At 31.1% G+C, this 18465-nt stretch overlaps 1 protein-coding gene across 1 annotated transcript in view; it reads left to right on the top strand.

Annotated features, from left to right (window-relative positions):
* sturkopf (lipid droplet associated hydrolase sturkopf) overlaps nt 1–8099 on the top strand; it is a 67498-nt gene extending 59399 nt beyond the window's left edge. Inside the window, exons 8-12 of the mRNA XM_080152255.1 lie at nt 5059–5149; nt 5664–5742; nt 6216–6290; nt 7142–7226; nt 7570–8099. Of these exons, the coding sequence (XP_080008381.1) occupies nt 5059–5149; nt 5664–5742; nt 6216–6290; nt 7142–7226; nt 7570–7622 (383 nt within the window). The 3' untranslated portion in view covers nt 7623–8099. The remainder of the gene's footprint in view (nt 1–5058; nt 5150–5663; nt 5743–6215; nt 6291–7141; nt 7227–7569) is intronic.
* The last annotated feature ends 10366 nt before the right edge of the window (nt 8100–18465 follow it).

The raw sequence follows: 18465 nt of genomic DNA, 5'->3' as shown, positions 1-18465 counted from the left end.
TACTATTTACTTTTCACTTAATAAGTAAAGCTTGATAGCTTAATCGACTTATTATTACTTGGACGTTGTACCAGATTTTCATGTGATTAAATTGTTTCTCGTAGCTGACTAAAATAACTATACTCTCCATCCACCCCCTTTGCTCAATCTCCTTCCCTCCAACTGGAAGAACGAGCTTACCTATAATTGAAGTCTATAAAAGCAAGCTAAATTGACGACAAGTTTTCCCTTGTCATAATATCCACGTATATTCTATATCCATTACCTATTGGCACTTTTTATAAATGAAACTTAGTCTGATAAAATCTTTATAAAGAAAAAGGCTTAGAAAAAGCAAGCTATGCTATTTTATAGTTTCTTTTCCTTGTTTTTATTTATTTAACTGTCTCTAAATCATTAAAAACATATGATTTGATATACAAAATACATGAATTTAAAGATAGGTAAAAAGTCAAAGATTTGTTGATTTAGTTTTGAGATTTAAACAGAGATACAGGAATAGGCTTAACAAATTGATTTTCTCTCCATATTAAGATAACATCGGCTACGTCCTTAGCAGCTAGGGACTCTGTATTACACATGGCAAATAGCTTAAAACCATCCCAAGACTTAAAACTGAAAATAGAATAGCTAAACCCATTACAGAACCTATGTAAAGCTTACCTGAAATGGAAACGTAATCGGTTCAGTAGTTATTGATATCTTTAGCTTCAAACAAAAAGACCTTTACTACTTTATATAAGAGGATAAGGATAATAGGCAGCATAATTCAGCTTTTTACCTATACCTAAATCACACTTTTCCTCAACAGTTTAGCGGATTTAAGACCAACACGCAACAAGCGGTCAATGGATCCTATAAATAGACATATTTGCAAAACCAAAACTGGTTTTAGCTAAATTGTATCTGCTCCTTCTTCCGGATTATAGAATTTTTAAGAATTTGACTAAAAATGTGTGATAATTTGACTTTAAAATAGCCTTAGATGTAAAATGTATATTACCTCTAACACATGAAAGCAGTAGTTGTTTTAAAAACTTTTTTTGTAGATTAATTATAACTCATGAAATTGTCGACGGCGGTACCTTCTGGTTTTAATTAATGCTTTTTTTCTTCAAATTACCTTGAACTCTTAAACTTAGAAAGTAAAAACAGTAATGAAAAATCAACATATTATTTAACTAAACAATTATGACAACATCCATAAAAGCGAAGCACTGAAACGGTAGGACAAACGGACATTAACACTTATATAGTGTCAGAACTGAATAATCAGAATATAAATGTGTAAGAGTCGAGGCAAAATTGTAAGTAAATTTGTTGAAAACTGCTTGATTCAGGATAATGTTTATGGACATACTTACATTTTTATGACTTGATTATAGAGTTGCTTCGGTTATAACATTATACTTTGTTGTCCCAGGAATCAGCATACCAAAAATCTGATAAATCGGATGATTAGATCACATAAAAATTTGTTGTTAAAAAAGTAAAAAAATCAATATGTTTAAAATGGATGTACGGACATTCTTGTAATGATGATAGAGTTGCTCTGCTTTCTAAATCGTACCTAATTACTAAAGGAATCATCATGCAAAGTTTGAAATCGATATGACATCTCTAACATGCCATAATTAACAAAAAAAAAGCTATCCGTTGTGAAGGACGTACGGACGGACCGACTCTAATTATAGAAAAGCTTCGCTTTTAAAAATACTGACAGAATTTATTCGAACATATTTACTGTTATTAAAAGCGAAGCTTTTCTATAATTAGGGTCGGTCCGTCCGTACGTCCGTCTGTCCGTCAGTAAAAGTTAGATTTGAAGGTGGAAATGTTAGCTTTTTTAGTGGAACGGTTAGCTTTTTTCCGTTAATTTAGAATTTTCCTATCGATTTCAAACTTTGCAAGGTTATTCCTGTAGTATTTAGGTACGATTTAGAAAGCATAGCAACTCTATTATCATTACAAGAATGTCCGTACATCCATTTTAAACATATTGATTTTTTTACTTTTTTAACAACAAATTTTTATGTGATCTAATCATCCGATTTATCTGATTGTTGAAGAAATTAGGCATTTCATTGATCATTTCAAAGGAAAGTTATTAATAAGTATAGTCTAATTAGTTATAAACTGAATAGTTCATTATACATTAAATAGTTTTACTATTAAGTAAATTTGTTGCAAAATACAACATACTGTTTAAGGACATTATTATAGATGTGCCACGTTTATAACGTTGTACCTTGTTGTAGTATTTATTACAAAAAGGTTTAAAACTTTTTGTAGAATTGCTATGCTATCTAAATCGTACCTTACTACTAAAGGAATAACCATGCCAAGTATGAAATCAATAGGACAATTATAAAAGGCCTAAATTAATGATAAGTGCTATCCGTTATGGACAGACAGACCAACTCTTAATAAAGAAAAGCTTTACTATTAAAATCAAGCATCAGAAAAAGTCTTGTTTTTTCAAAAATTATAATTATAGATCCACAACGACTAAAATCTTTGACCTATGTAGATTATGATCACATTTGAAAAAGGTTTTGCCATGTCTTAAATAAGATATAAAATCAAATAAAAATTGTTTTTGATTGCTAAATAATCTTTAATACACCAGTCATTAATTTGATGTTAAATTAAAATTATGTATCTCTATATAAAAATAGCGATTGTGCCCCTAGCATCTAGTTGGTCTGTTTTCTAAGGGGAAAGGCATAAAATCATCCAGAGACTAAAAATCAAATAGCCTGAACCCATCCTGGGTCCTATGTACGTGAAGCTTTCCTAGAGTGTAGAACTAAATCAGCTATCGAAATCTTAAGCTACAGATAAAATACATACTGTTTACATACAAAACATATCAGATGATCATTATCAAATTTTTTTAACTTTAATGCAATTAAAATTAAAAAACATTTACTTTACCTAGTAACTATTAAGTAATAAAATGGTAAATGAAGTGTATTCAAGTATATCTTTTAAAGTAATGTTTTTAAATGAACCTTTCGTGTCATATATTAACCTACTTACTGTTTCATTATATAAAAATTTTATCCATATCAAATTTAAAATGGTTTAGAACAGAAAAGATAGACTTTTGTGTAATAAACGGCTAAGTATCTAATCAATTATGATTAGTGCTTTTTATATGACTTTTTACATCACTAATAATGCATAAAATAACCACTGTTATACATCCTAAATATGCAGTGTTAAAATGTCTTTAAAAATATTGTTTTAAAGCCTCAACAAATATGACAAAATTATATTTACAAGCTTTAAACTATAAGATCATTTTTGATTAAAGGTTATTTTAAAGTCAAATAATCACATATTTTTATTAAAAATCTTTGAAATACTATAGACACGAAGAAGGAGCAGATACAATTTAGGTAAAACCAGTTTTGATTCAGCAAATGTGTATATTTATAGGATCCATTGACCGCTTGATGCGTGTTGGTTTTAAATCCGCTAAACTGTTGAGGAAAAGCGTGAAATCCAAAAACTCAAGGCTACAATTTTTAGTACCGAACATACTCCATAACTCACTTTAACACTTATACTTTTTATAACACTGTTTTTTTAAAAAGATTTCTTGATTTTGTTTTGCATATTCTCTCTCTTTCTTTTCTTTGTTACGACAATTGAATATCTGCTGTATAACTCGTTTTCTCCATTTGTCCATCCATTTCATGATTGATTTGTGCTTCGCTACTTATGGATGTTGTAAACCTTGTTTTAATAACAAACAAATCATACATATAACTTAAGTATTATATAAGGGGGGTATGGTTAGGCCGAATATCTGGCCGGATACCGGATATTGAAACTATCCGGCCGGATATCCGGCAAAACAATCTTTTATATGATAATTAATAAATAATTATCCGGCATAACCCTAATAATGGGTGGGTAATACGTCTCTGATGTTATGATTAGTACGTATGTTAGTTTGTCTGTCATCTAGCATATCATTTTCCAATTTAGATTTAATTAATAAATGCGTAAATATTTTACAGCATGAAAAAAATGAAAACATCCATAAGTAGCAAAGAAAAAAATAAAAGAAGATAGAAAAAAATAAAGGTATAGGATATTATAAATTCTGATTGTTAATAAAGCAACTCTAATTGTCATACAAGTTGGCCTGTTTATTTATTTTTTTTTATTTCCTTTTTTGTAGAAAATATCAAAAAATTTGTATTAATGATTTATCCTTTAAATATACCTGTTGCTTAATCCCTAGCCTCTATGGGAGGGCGAAGGAAGTAACAGAAAATAGCCTAAAACCACCCAAAGACATTGAATAAGCTTCCCTGAAAATAAGATCAATTTGGACCAGCAGTAAGTTTAAAACAAAAAAACCTAACTACTTTATAATATAAGACTAGCGGCAATTATTATTTTAGATTTTAAAAGAAGAAGTAAAAAAAAATTCTTTTGGGGGGGGAAATTTTTTTTTATTTTAGTTCAAAAAATGGGGGGGGGGGTAATTTTTTTCTAGGGACGATTTCTCTTGGGAGGGTGGTGGTACCCTCCCCCAAAATAGTTTTAAACCTTCCTGGGATCTATGAGAAGCTACCCTGTTAAGGAGAACCCGATCGGTTCAGCGGTTAGCGAGATCCTTCGGTACAAACAAACACACAGACACACAAACATCCTGTTACTTTAGTATAAGGACTAGCGGTTACGCCCCTAGAGGCCTCTAGTGGCACTTTAAATGTTTTTTTTTATATATTTAAAATATGTTTTTTTACGTTTGACGTTTATTTTTCGTTAAACTCTCTTTCTAAAATCGAGAATTTAAAAAAAAAATTTATTTCACTAGGGAGGGTGGTGGTACCCTCCCCCAAAATAGTTATAAACCTTCCCGGGACATATGAGAATCTACCCTGTTAAGGAGAACCCGATCGGTTCAGCGGTTAGCGAGATCCTTAGGTACAAACAAACACACAAACAAACAGACACATAAACATCCTGTTACTTTAGTATAAGGATATTATTTATTGAATTGAACAAGTTTTAATAATTTGTATTTTTTTTTAGAATTTGTGTTCCGTTTTCTGGTACGAAAACATCTGTTTGACTGTCCTGAATCTATTCACAAAGCTGTGGAGAATCTAGCAAATTCAAATCAGTAAGTAGAGCAACAAAGCTACTCTATGTTCCTTGTTCTTCCTTTAAGAATATTCAGATAAATCTTAAATGTTTTGTTAGATTTAAAGAGGGGGGGCGGGGGGGAGGTACGCTTGTCCCACTTTTAGTAACTAAAACGCAAAGGAACTTAACAAAAAAAAGATTTGACATGGTACTTGCTTTAGTAAGGTACATTGTGGAACTGTGAAGAAACAACGGCGAAATATATCATTATGTTTTTTTTTTTGCTGTGTTTTATTGATAAGGTTTTATTGTTTAGGTCCATATTTTAGGAATTTAGCTTAATCAAAATTAAAACCTTTCTTATAAGTCCTCAGGGGCCGAAGAGCAAGCTGACAATACTGGTATTAATTTTATGATTATATTGTAATATTCATGAAAATTTGTCTGTAATCGTTATTATAGATAATTTTTCATTATGGCATGGACCGGTTCTTATCCACAGGATATTATCGGTTTTGAAGCCATACTTGAAAAGTTGTTTTTATTTTCAGTGTGAATAACAGTCTTGTGATGGCTAAGGATGAGCTTGAGATTATCAACGACCTTGACACAGATACCATCAAAACTATGGTAAATGCTTTAGTAGATTTTTGTATGAGAAACATTAAAGTAGAAGAATAGAGGAAGCAAGGACAAGGACTCTATCTCGATTTTGTATTAGGTCTTTGAAAATTAGCTGATAGCAGATAAAGTAAAAATTAAAGTTACTGGAATCATAACATAGGTCCAAACAATAGAATATCAGGTAAAAAGTTAACTAAAATGAAAAAAAATGCCTGAATTCCTAACCGGGTCCTATTTTAACCCACCCTAATGATGATTCCCAATATCAGTAAGGCATGAGGAGAGGGTGATTAATATCACCTCATGTACTGTAAGCGAGCAGCTCTAGCTATGGAACTTAATAACTTTATTTTGTAAAGCATATTGATGAAAGGTTTCGTGATTTTATTACAATCTACTGATAATATTAAAATTTTAAGTGAATTTCCATTATCAAAATATATTGCTTAAAGTGCTACACATATCTATTTTTTGTTTAGGTTGGTAAGTTACGGGTCTATTATGGACTTACAGACGGTTGGTGCCCCCTTACTTATAGAGAAAATTTGCTTCAGGTAGAATATAATTTTTAAAGCAAAGCTTTTCTATAATTAGGGTCGGACCGTAAAAGATAGTTGTTCGTTAATTTAAGCATGTTAGATTTGTCCTATCGATTTCAAACTTTGCATGATGATTCCTGTAGTAGTTAGGTACGATTTTAAAGCGTAGCAACTCTATAATCCTTACCAGAATGTCCGTACGTCCATTTTAAACATGTTGATTTTTAAGTTTTTTAACAACAATTTTTTATGGGATATAATCATCCGATTGATCTGTTTATTGGAGTACCTATTCCTATTACAATAAGGTAAAATATTATAAGCAAAGCATCTCTATAATCAAGTCCTAAAAATTTAAGTATGTCCCTATATATATATTAATATTTTGTATATTCAGTTTTGACACTCTTCAAGAGTTAATGTTTGTCTGTCATACCATTTCAGAGCTCCGCTTTTATGAATGTTGTCATCCTTGTTTATAGTGCAGATTGTTTTGATATGATATACTTTGTTTGTCAGTCTTTACGCAAGAATCTTGTTTCTTATGATTTTTCCTCTTACACCTAGCCCCGTAGCTAAAGATTCCTATAATATTCATCAGTTGAATATTTAGGAAAATGAAAAAATTAAGTGTGCAATTTAAAGATCTAGAATAAATTGATTCGCTACAGCTGATTCTTAAGATCGCTTAAAACACTTGTATTGAAAATTAAAAGAAATTGACAACATATATATATGTAACTCCTCAGCTCAGTGCAGGTACCCTGTCTGGATTATACATCTATATACTTATACATTTATCAAGTAGCTTAAAGGTTGCGTGACTATTTCTAAACAGAAATTGCAATAAAATATTTATATTTAAGGTTGAGGGTATGAGCGAATCTGTGGCCGTGGTTGACTCTCACGGAATGGAGCATGCCTTTGTTCTTAGAGATGGTGGTAAACTAGGTAATGGCTTTTCCAGTATGGCTTTAAATCCGCTGGATTAGGTACGGTTATCAGCCTGACTGAAAAATCATTTCATTGTATCATAGGCAGTTTTCTATGAATAACAAAATAAAAATCATGACATTTATACCTTTGGTTATTCGGGGCTAACAAAACTGGTTTAATCTCATATTTTTATTTTAATATCCGCGGAAAGTTGTTTATAATACGATAAATAAATAACTAACTCTATAAGACATTTAAATCTTCAAATCAAAATGTTTTTAAAATGTAAACTTGACTTTTGTAAGATGTTTAATTTGAGATTTCTATGTACAAACAATATATTATTGAAATGTTTTAGGTGAAATAATTGCTCATTGGATGGAGAAAGGTGCAATACCAGAAACAAAATAGTCTGATATTATTGGTATTCTTACAATAGCCCAAGTCACAAAGGTTTACACTTCACTTTTTTTAAACCTTTGTCATACATTTTGAACATGTAAAACAGAAATTCTAATATTTTTTGTGACATTGGCTATTTTAATATTTATCTATTAATATGCTCTGTTATTAGTGTAATTTCTAGTCTTTATTTATTTAATCAATTGATCAGGGATCTTAAGGGATAAGACAAATGAGGATAAACAAAATTACCCCATGGTTGAAAAGTTTGGACATTGCTAGTGTTGAACCAATCAATCAGTTTTCAATAAAAAGTTTTTGATCCAACGAATAAGATAACGCGGTTACAAAACTTTTTGTTACCAGTGTAATTTAAAGTCCAATGTCCCTTTCCTACCTGATATTAATGCATTTTATCATTTCTGTGATAATTTGATAAAATTGTTTTAATTATTTATGTCTTGTGATAATGTAATAAATTTAACAAAAACGCAATAGTTTTTTGTTTTCATGATTGAGATTTTCGGTTTCTTTGGCAAGATAAAAAATAGCTAAAACCAATTGGCCCACGTGCACTGGTTGTTGAGATTTATTATTTACTAAGTATATTTGCGATTACTTTTATTTAATGAAATCTTCCAATTTTTAACATGTACAAAATGGCCTGCTTAATTGCTTCAAGATCCATGACAGATCTATATAGGAAATAAATGTCTATAAACGAGCTCAAGTTTTCCAAGGAATATATGATTAAAACTCATAGTGCTCCAATAATCCATAATAAACTCTCATTGCCCAGAACGATAAGACCCATTATTTTACTTTATTAAAAATAAATTCATTTTTTTCATTTCATATTGCTATTTACCTTATATTGATGTATTTAATTTCTAATCATAAAAAAGAAAATTTAAATTTATAATATGATAAATTTAAGAAAACTCCGTTTTAAAAGAATTCGATTGTGGCGACATTTTGTGTGTTCAAATATTAAACTAAAATTGTAATCATCATCATTAACCCTTTGGTGATGGTAATGTAAAGAAAAAAATATAATTTAAAAAAATCATTTAAATTATTAAATATTTATTTTCTTTTAGATAGTAATGCCGGGTGAGGAAAATAGATTTATTAAGAAATAGATATGCATATAGAAAACTAGCCAATAGGGAGATAATTATATCGAGCCAACTCTAGTTCTTATATAAAAGTAACACGATATCTTTCTGTGTGTCTGTTCTAGACGTGATACTCAAAATACACTTTTTCGAATATCATTCTTCTGCTAACCTAAAAGTTACTTCATAGGCTAAGAAATACTTAATAAAAAATATGCAGAACACCTAAATTTATATCTAAGCCTTCTCCTATTCAATTGAAATTTTTTTATGAAATAACGGGAATACAAAACTGCTTTTTCATAGAAAAATTTTAAATGCATAGAAGAATGGCTTGGAGATTAATTTATGTGTTCTGCATATTTTTTAACTTAGAAATTATGCCATTATGATTATTGTATCAAAAGTACCCCTCCTTTTAGCTATTTTACGGATAAAAATAAGTTTAAGTGCCAAGACTAGAAAAGAATTAAAACATTCAGCGTGTATGACGACATTTAGAGTCGTATTCTTAACCTCGAATAATAAATTACTCGCTCTCAAAAAGAAATTTATATTTGCAAAATTAACCTTTTGTTATCTTGTTATTTCTTGATTATGCTGGATTAATAAGTTGGTAAGCGGGAATTATTTTCTTACATATATCATTTAATTACCAACAAGGAAGAAGTTTCGGATCATATGAAGAAAATGAAGTCATTCCTAAAAAGGACAGAAATTCCCTTCCTTGGGTATAGGAAGGCTATTTACTTTCCTTTTTCTTACAAATTCTCAGTAAGGAAGGTGATTTCTGTCCACTATCTTACAAATTCTCACTAAAGGAAGGTGACCTCTGTCCACCATCTTACAAATTCTTCCTAATTCTTAGAAATTCTTCCTTTTCCTCACTATTACAACTATGCTTAATAAATCTACCTTATTTACCCAAATTCTCACTTATTCTCAGAAATTCTACCTTAATTACACAAATTCTCCCTTATTCTAAGAAGACCTACCTTATTCTAGCAAATTCTTCCTTATTCTAAGAAATACTTCCTAATTCTATGAAAATCTACCTTATTATAAGACATTCTTCCTTATTCTAAGAAAATCTACCTTATTCTAAGACATTCTTCCTTATTCTAAGAAAATCTACCTTATTCTAAGACATTCTTCCTTATTCTAAGAAATTCTTCCTTATTCTAAGAAATTCTTCCTTATTCTAATAAGATCTACCTTATTCTAAGAAATACTTCCTAATTCTATGAAAATCTACCTTATTATAAGACATTCTTCCTTATTCTGAAAAAATCTACCTTATTCTAATAAGATCTACCTTATTATAAGACATTCTTCCGTATTCTAAGAAAATCTACCTTATTCTAAGACATTCTTCCTAATTATAAGAAAATCTACCTTATTCTAAGACATTCTTCCTTATTCTAAGAAATTCTTCCTTATTCTGATAAGATCTACCTTATTCTAAGAAATACTTCCTAATTCTATGAAAATCTACCTTATTATAAGACATTCTTCCTTATTCTGAGAAAATCTACCTTATTCTAATAAGATCTACCTTATTATAAGACATTCTTCCTTATTCTAAGAAAATCTACCTTATTCTAAGTCATTCTTCCTTATTCTAAGAAAATCTACCTTATTCTAAGACATTCTTCCTTATTCTAAGAAATTCTTCCTTATTCTAAGAAATTCTTCCTTATTCTAATAAGATCTACCTTATTCTAAGAAATACTTCCTAATTCTATGAAAATCTACCTTATTCTAAGACATTCTTCCTTATTCTAAGAAAATCTACCTTATTCTAAGACATTCTTCCTTATTCTAAGAAAATCTACCTTATTCTAAGTAATTCTTCCTTTTCCTTACTAATTCTCTCTTATTTTCAGATAACCTAGCTTATTCTATGAAGTTCTTCCTTAATTCCCCTAATTCTTCCTTTTTCTCAGATAATTTTCCTAATTTATATTGGGATATCATAACTGAAATAGAGGTATAGAGAATATATAAATTCTGCCTTTTCACCTTCCTTATTCTCTCAAAATCTTGGTTTTTCTCACATATATTTCCTTATGTTTATTGGGATATCAGAACAAGATGTGTAGGATAAGTTTGGGTTGTATCTTTTGACCTGAAATATTTGTTTGTACTTTAGAGGAGGAACCCCAGTCTGTAAAACAAATATGAAATTATCTTAAGAAATAATAGTACATTCAGTATTTTTTTGGTTGTATCTTTTGACATTTAGTGTTTATGTTTTAATTAATAAAATTATTGATAATATTAACATAATTTTACTGAGAAATAAACCTTATAATAACAGGATAGCAGAAAATAAGAACAGGAGTCTTTATAATCATTCACTAGCCAACACATACAAATATTAGACCAAGACCAAAAAAGTAATAATTTCAAAACAAATTTAAATATATTGTTTTTTTTTACTGATATTTTCTTATATAACTATATGTAATTATCAATCCTTTTATAAAAGTAACAGGATGTTTGTCTGGGCTCCCAAGAGAAATTGCTTAAAGAAAAAGTTCCTACCCTACCCATCAGAAAAAAATTAATTTCCTTGTCAAAAATAAAATACCAGGCTTAGAGTCAGACATTTTTATTTGATTAATTACCCTAAGTGTCCATGGAAGCCTCTAGTGGCGTAGCTGCTAGTCTCAACCAATGTAATGTTTTTTTTTCACATTCCTATTTATGTGGTACAAACTCTATAGAAGGTTGGCAACTTATTTTTTTCGCCGGAAGTGATTGAACTCAAAACAGCTGATAATTATGAAATCAATTCAAGGGCGTACATTGAAGTTTTACTATTTAACCAAAAGGGGGGGAAAAGTTTAATAAATAGACAATAGAAAAAAAATAAATAGAAAGTTGTAATTGATTAATTAAACTTGGAAATTAAAATAATTTTACCGGCCATTATCTTATCCCTTAGATCTTGAAGACTGGTTTTCACACATTATCCACCCCATAAACTGCATACGGAAGCAAAGGTTTTCTATAATTAGGGTCGTTCCGTCCATGTGTTAGCTTTTTTCGTTTATTTAGACATTCAAAACATGCGGATTTTTTACAACTTTTTGTATGAAACTAGTGGCTGCGTCCCTAGCCTTTGGTGGCTTTGTATTTCAATGGGTAGAAAAGAGCAGAATAGACTAAAACCATCCCTAGACTTAAATTAAAATAAAAAAGTTGCCTAAAACCATCCTGTACCTATGTAAAGGTTCTCTACAATGGAGAACCTAATCGGTTCAGCGGTTAGCGATATCCTTCTTTACTTTTTATAATTGGAATAGCGGCTGCGCCCCTGGCATCTAGTAGACTCTTTCTGTTGAGGGGTAAGGAGGTGGAAGAAAAATAGCCTAAAACCATCCCAAGGCTTAAATATAAAATAGCCTAAAACCATCCCGGGACCTATGGGAAGGTTCTCTACAATGGAGAACCTAATCGGTTCAGCGGTTAGCAAGATCCTTTGTTACAGACCAAAAAAGGCTTACTACTTTATATAATACTAGCGGCTACGCCCCTAGAAGCCTCTAGGGGCACTGCACTGGTAGGAGTCGACCTCATCCTATTTTAAATTTGAGTTTCCAAAGAGTTATAAAAATAATTTTTTGGGGGGAGAGGGAGGTTAGGACACGCTCTCGAAAAATAGTTTAAAACCTTCCCAGGACCTGTAAGAAGCTTCACTGTAAAGGAGAACAATATCGGTTCAGCGGTTAGCGAGATCCTTTGGGACAGACAACAAACGCTTACTACTTTATATAATAGGACTAGCGGCTACGCCCCTAGAGGCCTCTAGGGACACGTAATTTTTTTTCTCTTATCAATCTTTTTTAAAATCAGCTATTTACCAAAAATATTTTTTCGCTGATAGATTGTGTTAGTTATGTTTTTTTCCCGGGACATATGAGAAGCTACCCTGTTAAGGAGAACCCGATCGGTTCAGCGGTTAGCAAGATCCTTCGGTACAAACTTACAAACACAGAGACATCCTGTTACTTTATTATAAGGATTTATTTATATATGTAACATGGGTTATTTTTTAACATTTTATTAATGGAAGACAATTGTTTCACTATTAAACAGATCATCGGTTCCAATTAAAATGTATAAAAAGAGTTACATCTTTATATAATAGGATAATTATCCTATTCATCATACTTTGGGAATAATGATTCCTAGGACAACAAGGTACAATATCATATGCAAAGCATCTCTCTAATCAAATCCTAATAAAAAAGTACATATATATAAACAGTATCCTGTATTTAACAGTTTAAACATTTTTACAGTAACACATTTATTGTCGGATTATTTAGTTCTGACACTCTAAAGTTTTAATGTTCTTCTTTCCCGCCGTTTTAGAGCTTCAGTTTTATGGATGTTGTCATCCTTTTTAAAACTAAAATAAGGGTTGTGGGTTGACCTCCCCTCACCTTAGGTGCCCTTAAAGGCCTTGAGGAGCGCAACTACTAGTCAATATTCAAAATTAACATTGTGTGTTTGTGTATATCTGTCAATACCTGTGATTATATATGTATATCGAAAGCTCTCGCTAACTGCTAGACCAATTTCTGGTTCTCCTTTGCATAAATTGGGGAAGGTACTCCCACTCTCCCAAGAGAAATTACTTAGATAAAGAGGGTACAATGGGCTGTTTGATAATAGTCCCCAAAGTTTTCTTATAATGATTCTTATTCGTTGGCTTATTACCTTGTGGAATATAGTGAATTTTGATTCTTTGATTTTTTGTGTTCAAACGTTTCAACCACAAATTTTTAAGGAGTAATTTTGTGTATCATCATTGGGTTGTACATCAATTTAACGGCCATTGTATTATCCCTTTACATCACTGGAAAAATCTGAGAAGAAACAAATTTAAAATCAAATCAACCAGCATAAAAACTAAAGGCATTAATAGTTAAAGTATGTAGAATGCCTTGGCCCCAAACAGTCACAACTCATTACCAATCCCATTAAGGACTTCTCCGACAAAGGTTTTGCAATCAAAATGGTGGTTGTGTGATGGGTGTTAGTGTTACTTAACCTAATACCTCGGGTGTTTGGGCAGTTATTTTGGTTTGTTGGACCTGGCGTTTGAGTTAATTGATAATACCCAGGGATCTAATGGGATAAGATAATGGCTAATAAAATTATGTAAATCTCAATGTTAAAACACAAAATTACCCCTTCTGTAGATTACAATTACAAACATTTGGACACTAAACTTAATACACCAACCAATTAAAATTTATTAAAAGTCCTCACAGTTGTTAAGCCAACTAATAAGAAAATGTTATTGTAAATATTTTTGGACTTGTGTAATTAACAGCCCAATGTCCCCTTTCTCTCTCTCTCTCTGCAAACACCAATATTCTCTGTTTATGTAATACTTTTTGAACCACGGTAGCGCGTACATCCCCAATGATTATGCACAAAATTATCCCTTCTATAGATTAAAATTAGTGGTTGAAACGTCTGAACACTTAATTAACCAACCAATGAAAATTCACTCAAGTGCGTAAAGTTGTATAAACTTACAAATAATAAAACATTATAATAAAACTTTGGGGACTAGTGTAATAAACAGACCTTTGTCCCCTCTCTCCCTGAAATAATAAAAGTATAAACTAAATTAAACATGGATGACAGCATCCATAAAAGCGAAGCTCTAAAACGGTAGGACTTACGGACACTAACACATGTATAGTGTCAGAACTGAATAATCAGAATATAAAAAAAGGAGTCAAAGCAAAATTGTGAGTAAATTTGTTGGAAAAACTTCTTGATAGAGGATAATGTTTATGGACATATTTAATTTTTTTGGACTTGATTATAGAGTTTCTTTGCTTATAATATTGTACTTTGTTGTCCCAGGAATCACTATACCAACAAATTATAACAATCGGATTATTAGATCACATAAAAATTTGTTGTTAAAAAAGTAAAGAACCAATATGTTTAAAATGGACGTACGGACATTCTGGTAATGATTATAGAGTTGCTACGCTTTCTTAATCATACCTAAATACTAAAGGAATCACCATGAAATCGACAGGATAATTCTAACATGCCTAAATTAATGAAAAAAGCTATCTCTCTCAGACGTACGGACTGACGGACGGACGGACGGACGGACCAACTCTAATTATAGAAAAGCTTCGCTTTTTAAAAAGAATGACAATATCTATAAAAATGAAGCTCTGAAATCAGAAGGACCTCATTGTTATAGGAATCATCATGCCAAGTTTTAAATTGATAAAACAATTTTAACTGTTTAAATTAACGAAAAAAGCTAACTGTTACATACAGACGGACCAACCCTAATTATAGAAAACCTTTGCTTCTACCACTTTGAAGTCTCAGGGATCTAAAGGGATAAGATTATGTGTTCAATTTTTTAACTATAAGTTAAGTCAGTATTTAAATTATGTATCGTACAGACTTTAAGGTTAAAGAAAACATTCACATTTTTAAAAGAAAATATACAATTTAACATTAGCGATTGGGTGGGGTGGGGGAGGGTAGATATATAGATAAATACTATGCTAATTTTTGTACAGTTTACATGATTTTTAATTTACATAATTCTAATCTTACGTAACTCCAGTCTTGTATATTTTAATGTTTTTATGTGCAATCTTAGTTCGTTATCGATAAATAATTGCTATTCTGCATAATTTTACACATTGCTATCGTGTTATATAAAGATAAATGATGATCATTGTTCAAAAAGTTTAATTTAAATATTTCTGGAGAGAACACAAAAACTTTCTTTATACCCCAAATAGTACAAATTCATAGTACGCCCTTGCATCCATTACATAATTATCAGCTGATTTATAGACAGACTGAAAATTAAGTTGCCAACCATTTGAGGAAGGGGGGTGTACTTTTCATTATATACAAATATCTGACTCTCTGCCTGGGTTTTTATTTTATTATTGGAAAGAAAATTTTTTTTTTTGGGGGGGGGGATGATTTTCCATTTTGGTCTAATATTTGTATCAGTTGGCAAGTAGAACAGATTATTGATACAGCTAGTGTGTTTTACAGACTGGGGTTCCTCCTCTAAAGTACAAACAAATATTTCAGGTCAAAAGATACAACCCAAACTTATCCTACACATCTTGTTCTGATATCCCAATAAACATAAGGAAATATATGTGAGAAAAACCAAGATTTTGAGAGAATAAGGAAGGTGAAAAGGCAGAATTTATATATTCTCTATACCTCTATTTCAGTTATGATATCCCAATATAAATTTAAAAAATTATCTGAGAAAAAGGAAGAATTAGGGGTATTAAGGAAGAACTTCATAGAATAAGCTAGGTTATCTGAAAATAAGAGAGAATTAGTAAGGAAAAGGAAGAATTACTTAGAATAAGGTAGATTTTCTTAGAATAAGGAAGAATGTCTTAGAATAAGGTAGATTTTCTTAGAATAAGGAAGAATGTCTTAGAATAAGGTAGATTTTCTTAGAAATAGGGAAGTATTTCTTAGAATAAGGAAGAATTTTTTGGAATAAGGTAGATTTTCTTAGAATAAGGAAGAATGTCTTATAATAAGGTAGATTTTCATAGAATTAGGAAGTATTTCTTAGAATAAGGTAGATCTTATTAGAATAACTAAGAATTTCTTAGAATAAGGAAGAATATCTTAGAATAAGGTAGATTTTCTTAGAATAAGGAAGAATGTCTTATAATTAGGTAGATTTTCATAGAATTAGGAAGAATTTCTTAGAATAAGGAAGAATGTCTTAGAATAAGGAAGATTTTCTTAGAATAAGGAAGAATGTCTTAGAATAAGGTAGATTTTCTTAGAATAAGGAAGAATTTCTTAGAATAAGGTAGGTTATCTGAGAATAAGGGAGAATTTGTAAGGACAAGGAAGAATTTCTTAGAATAAGGTAGATTATCTGAGAATAAGGAAGAACATGGAGGTATTGGGTTAATTTTCTTAGAATTAGGAAGAATAAGTGAGATTTAGGAAGGTGATTTTTATCCTCTTTTTCAGATATGTAAGAAAAAGGAGAGTGATTTTTGTCCATATTTGAGATATCTGAGAAAAAGGAAGATGATTTCTGTCCTTTTTGGAAGGGAATTTCTGTCCTTTTTAGGAATGACTTCATTTCCTTCATATGATCCGAAGTTTCTACAAAAGAAAATGTTAACTTATTGCAAACAGGTGCAGGGTCTAATTAAAGTTCAATTAGAAACAAGTTGGTATACGTTGGTCCGTTGGATTGACAACTTCGGCGACCTTTACATTTTTATTGGTTGGTTCATTAAGTTGAGTAACCAAACGTTTCAATAACCCAGGAATAAGGTATAACCAACAACAGAAATAAATCTAAAAAAAATATTTGGGGGGCAAATGGAGAGGTCGTCAATTTTAAGATATGTTGCTCCCCAACGATAGCTGAAAACCACATTCAGGTTTCGTGAATTAATTTCGTTATTGGTATAAGCTGTCATTAAACACTAATTGTAATCTAAAGAAGAAGTAATTTTGTGTATCATCATTAGGGATGTACACAAATTTATTGGCCATTGTTGACGATATTGACAATGACATGCAATGGGATGAGATGCCATGGAGGGAGGGGACATTAGACTGGAATAGTTATTTCTTTCATCGTATTATAAACAGCTTTCCGCGCATATAGAATGTACAATTATAAGATAAAAACCAGTTTTTTAGCCCCGAGGTGCCGAAGGCACAGGCTAAAAAAATTATTTTTAATCTTATGATTGTACACTTTTATATTCGTAGAAAACTGGATATAATACGATGCTAGACATAGTTTTTTCGTATGGATGAGAACCGGTTCCTATCCACCGGATTCGAATGAATACGAGAAAATATACTACTTACCAAAGTTTTAAAAGAATTAAAAACGACCAAGTAAAGCGGGTATAGTCCTTTCCACGACATCCCTCCATAAGGGGCGATTCTTCGTATTTTTCACAGTAAGTTTTCTCCTATTTCTAGCACCTGCGGGGGGCTCTAACCCTGCGGGGCCAATTACCTAACCCTGTGGGGCAATCACCTAACCCAATACAACCTAACCTAACCTAAAATAACCTATAAAAAGCCATTTTCAAAATACGACAAATCGCCCCTTATGGAGGGATGTCGTGGAAAGGACTATACCCAGTAAAGCTTATAAGTGTTCAAAATTCCTTAAGTGTCCAAACTTTATCACCAATACCTTTATTCTACATAAATTTTGGAGCTGTCAAACTCACCCTGGTAGACCTGGTTCACCAAGCCCCTCTATGATAAAAAGATTAAAACACCTCTGACCGATTAGCAGCTAGTCTATAATTCATTTCTTATATTTCTTGGTAGTAGTTATAAAATGGCTTATGTGAGGGGGGGGGGGGATAAGCTTTAGGATTTATAAAAAGTTTAGGATCATGGAAAGAAAACGAAGCTTCCGGTTTCGTCGTTTTTTTACAGTAGACTTTCTCATACTTCTAGCCCCTGCGGGGGGCTCTAGCCCTGCGGGGCAATCATTAACATTTACTTAACCTAACCTAACCTAAAATAACCCTTCAAAAGCTACTATGAAAATACGATGAAACCGGAAACTTCGTTTTCTTTCCATGATCCAAAGTTTATTTAAATATAAGAAATTTTTCTTGTATATTTACGCATTTTACCCAAAAAAAAACTATATCTGAAAACAAAGAAAAACGACAAAAAAAAAC

This window comes from Acartia tonsa, chromosome 3 (assembly GCF_053477335.1).
Source record: "Acartia tonsa isolate MP-2025a chromosome 3, ASM5347733v1, whole genome shotgun sequence".
Classification (NCBI taxonomy): Eukaryota; Metazoa; Arthropoda; class Copepoda; order Calanoida; family Acartiidae; genus Acartia; species Acartia tonsa.
The sequence above is the reverse complement of the archived record's forward strand: the minus strand, read 5'-3'. Positions and strand labels throughout refer to the sequence as shown.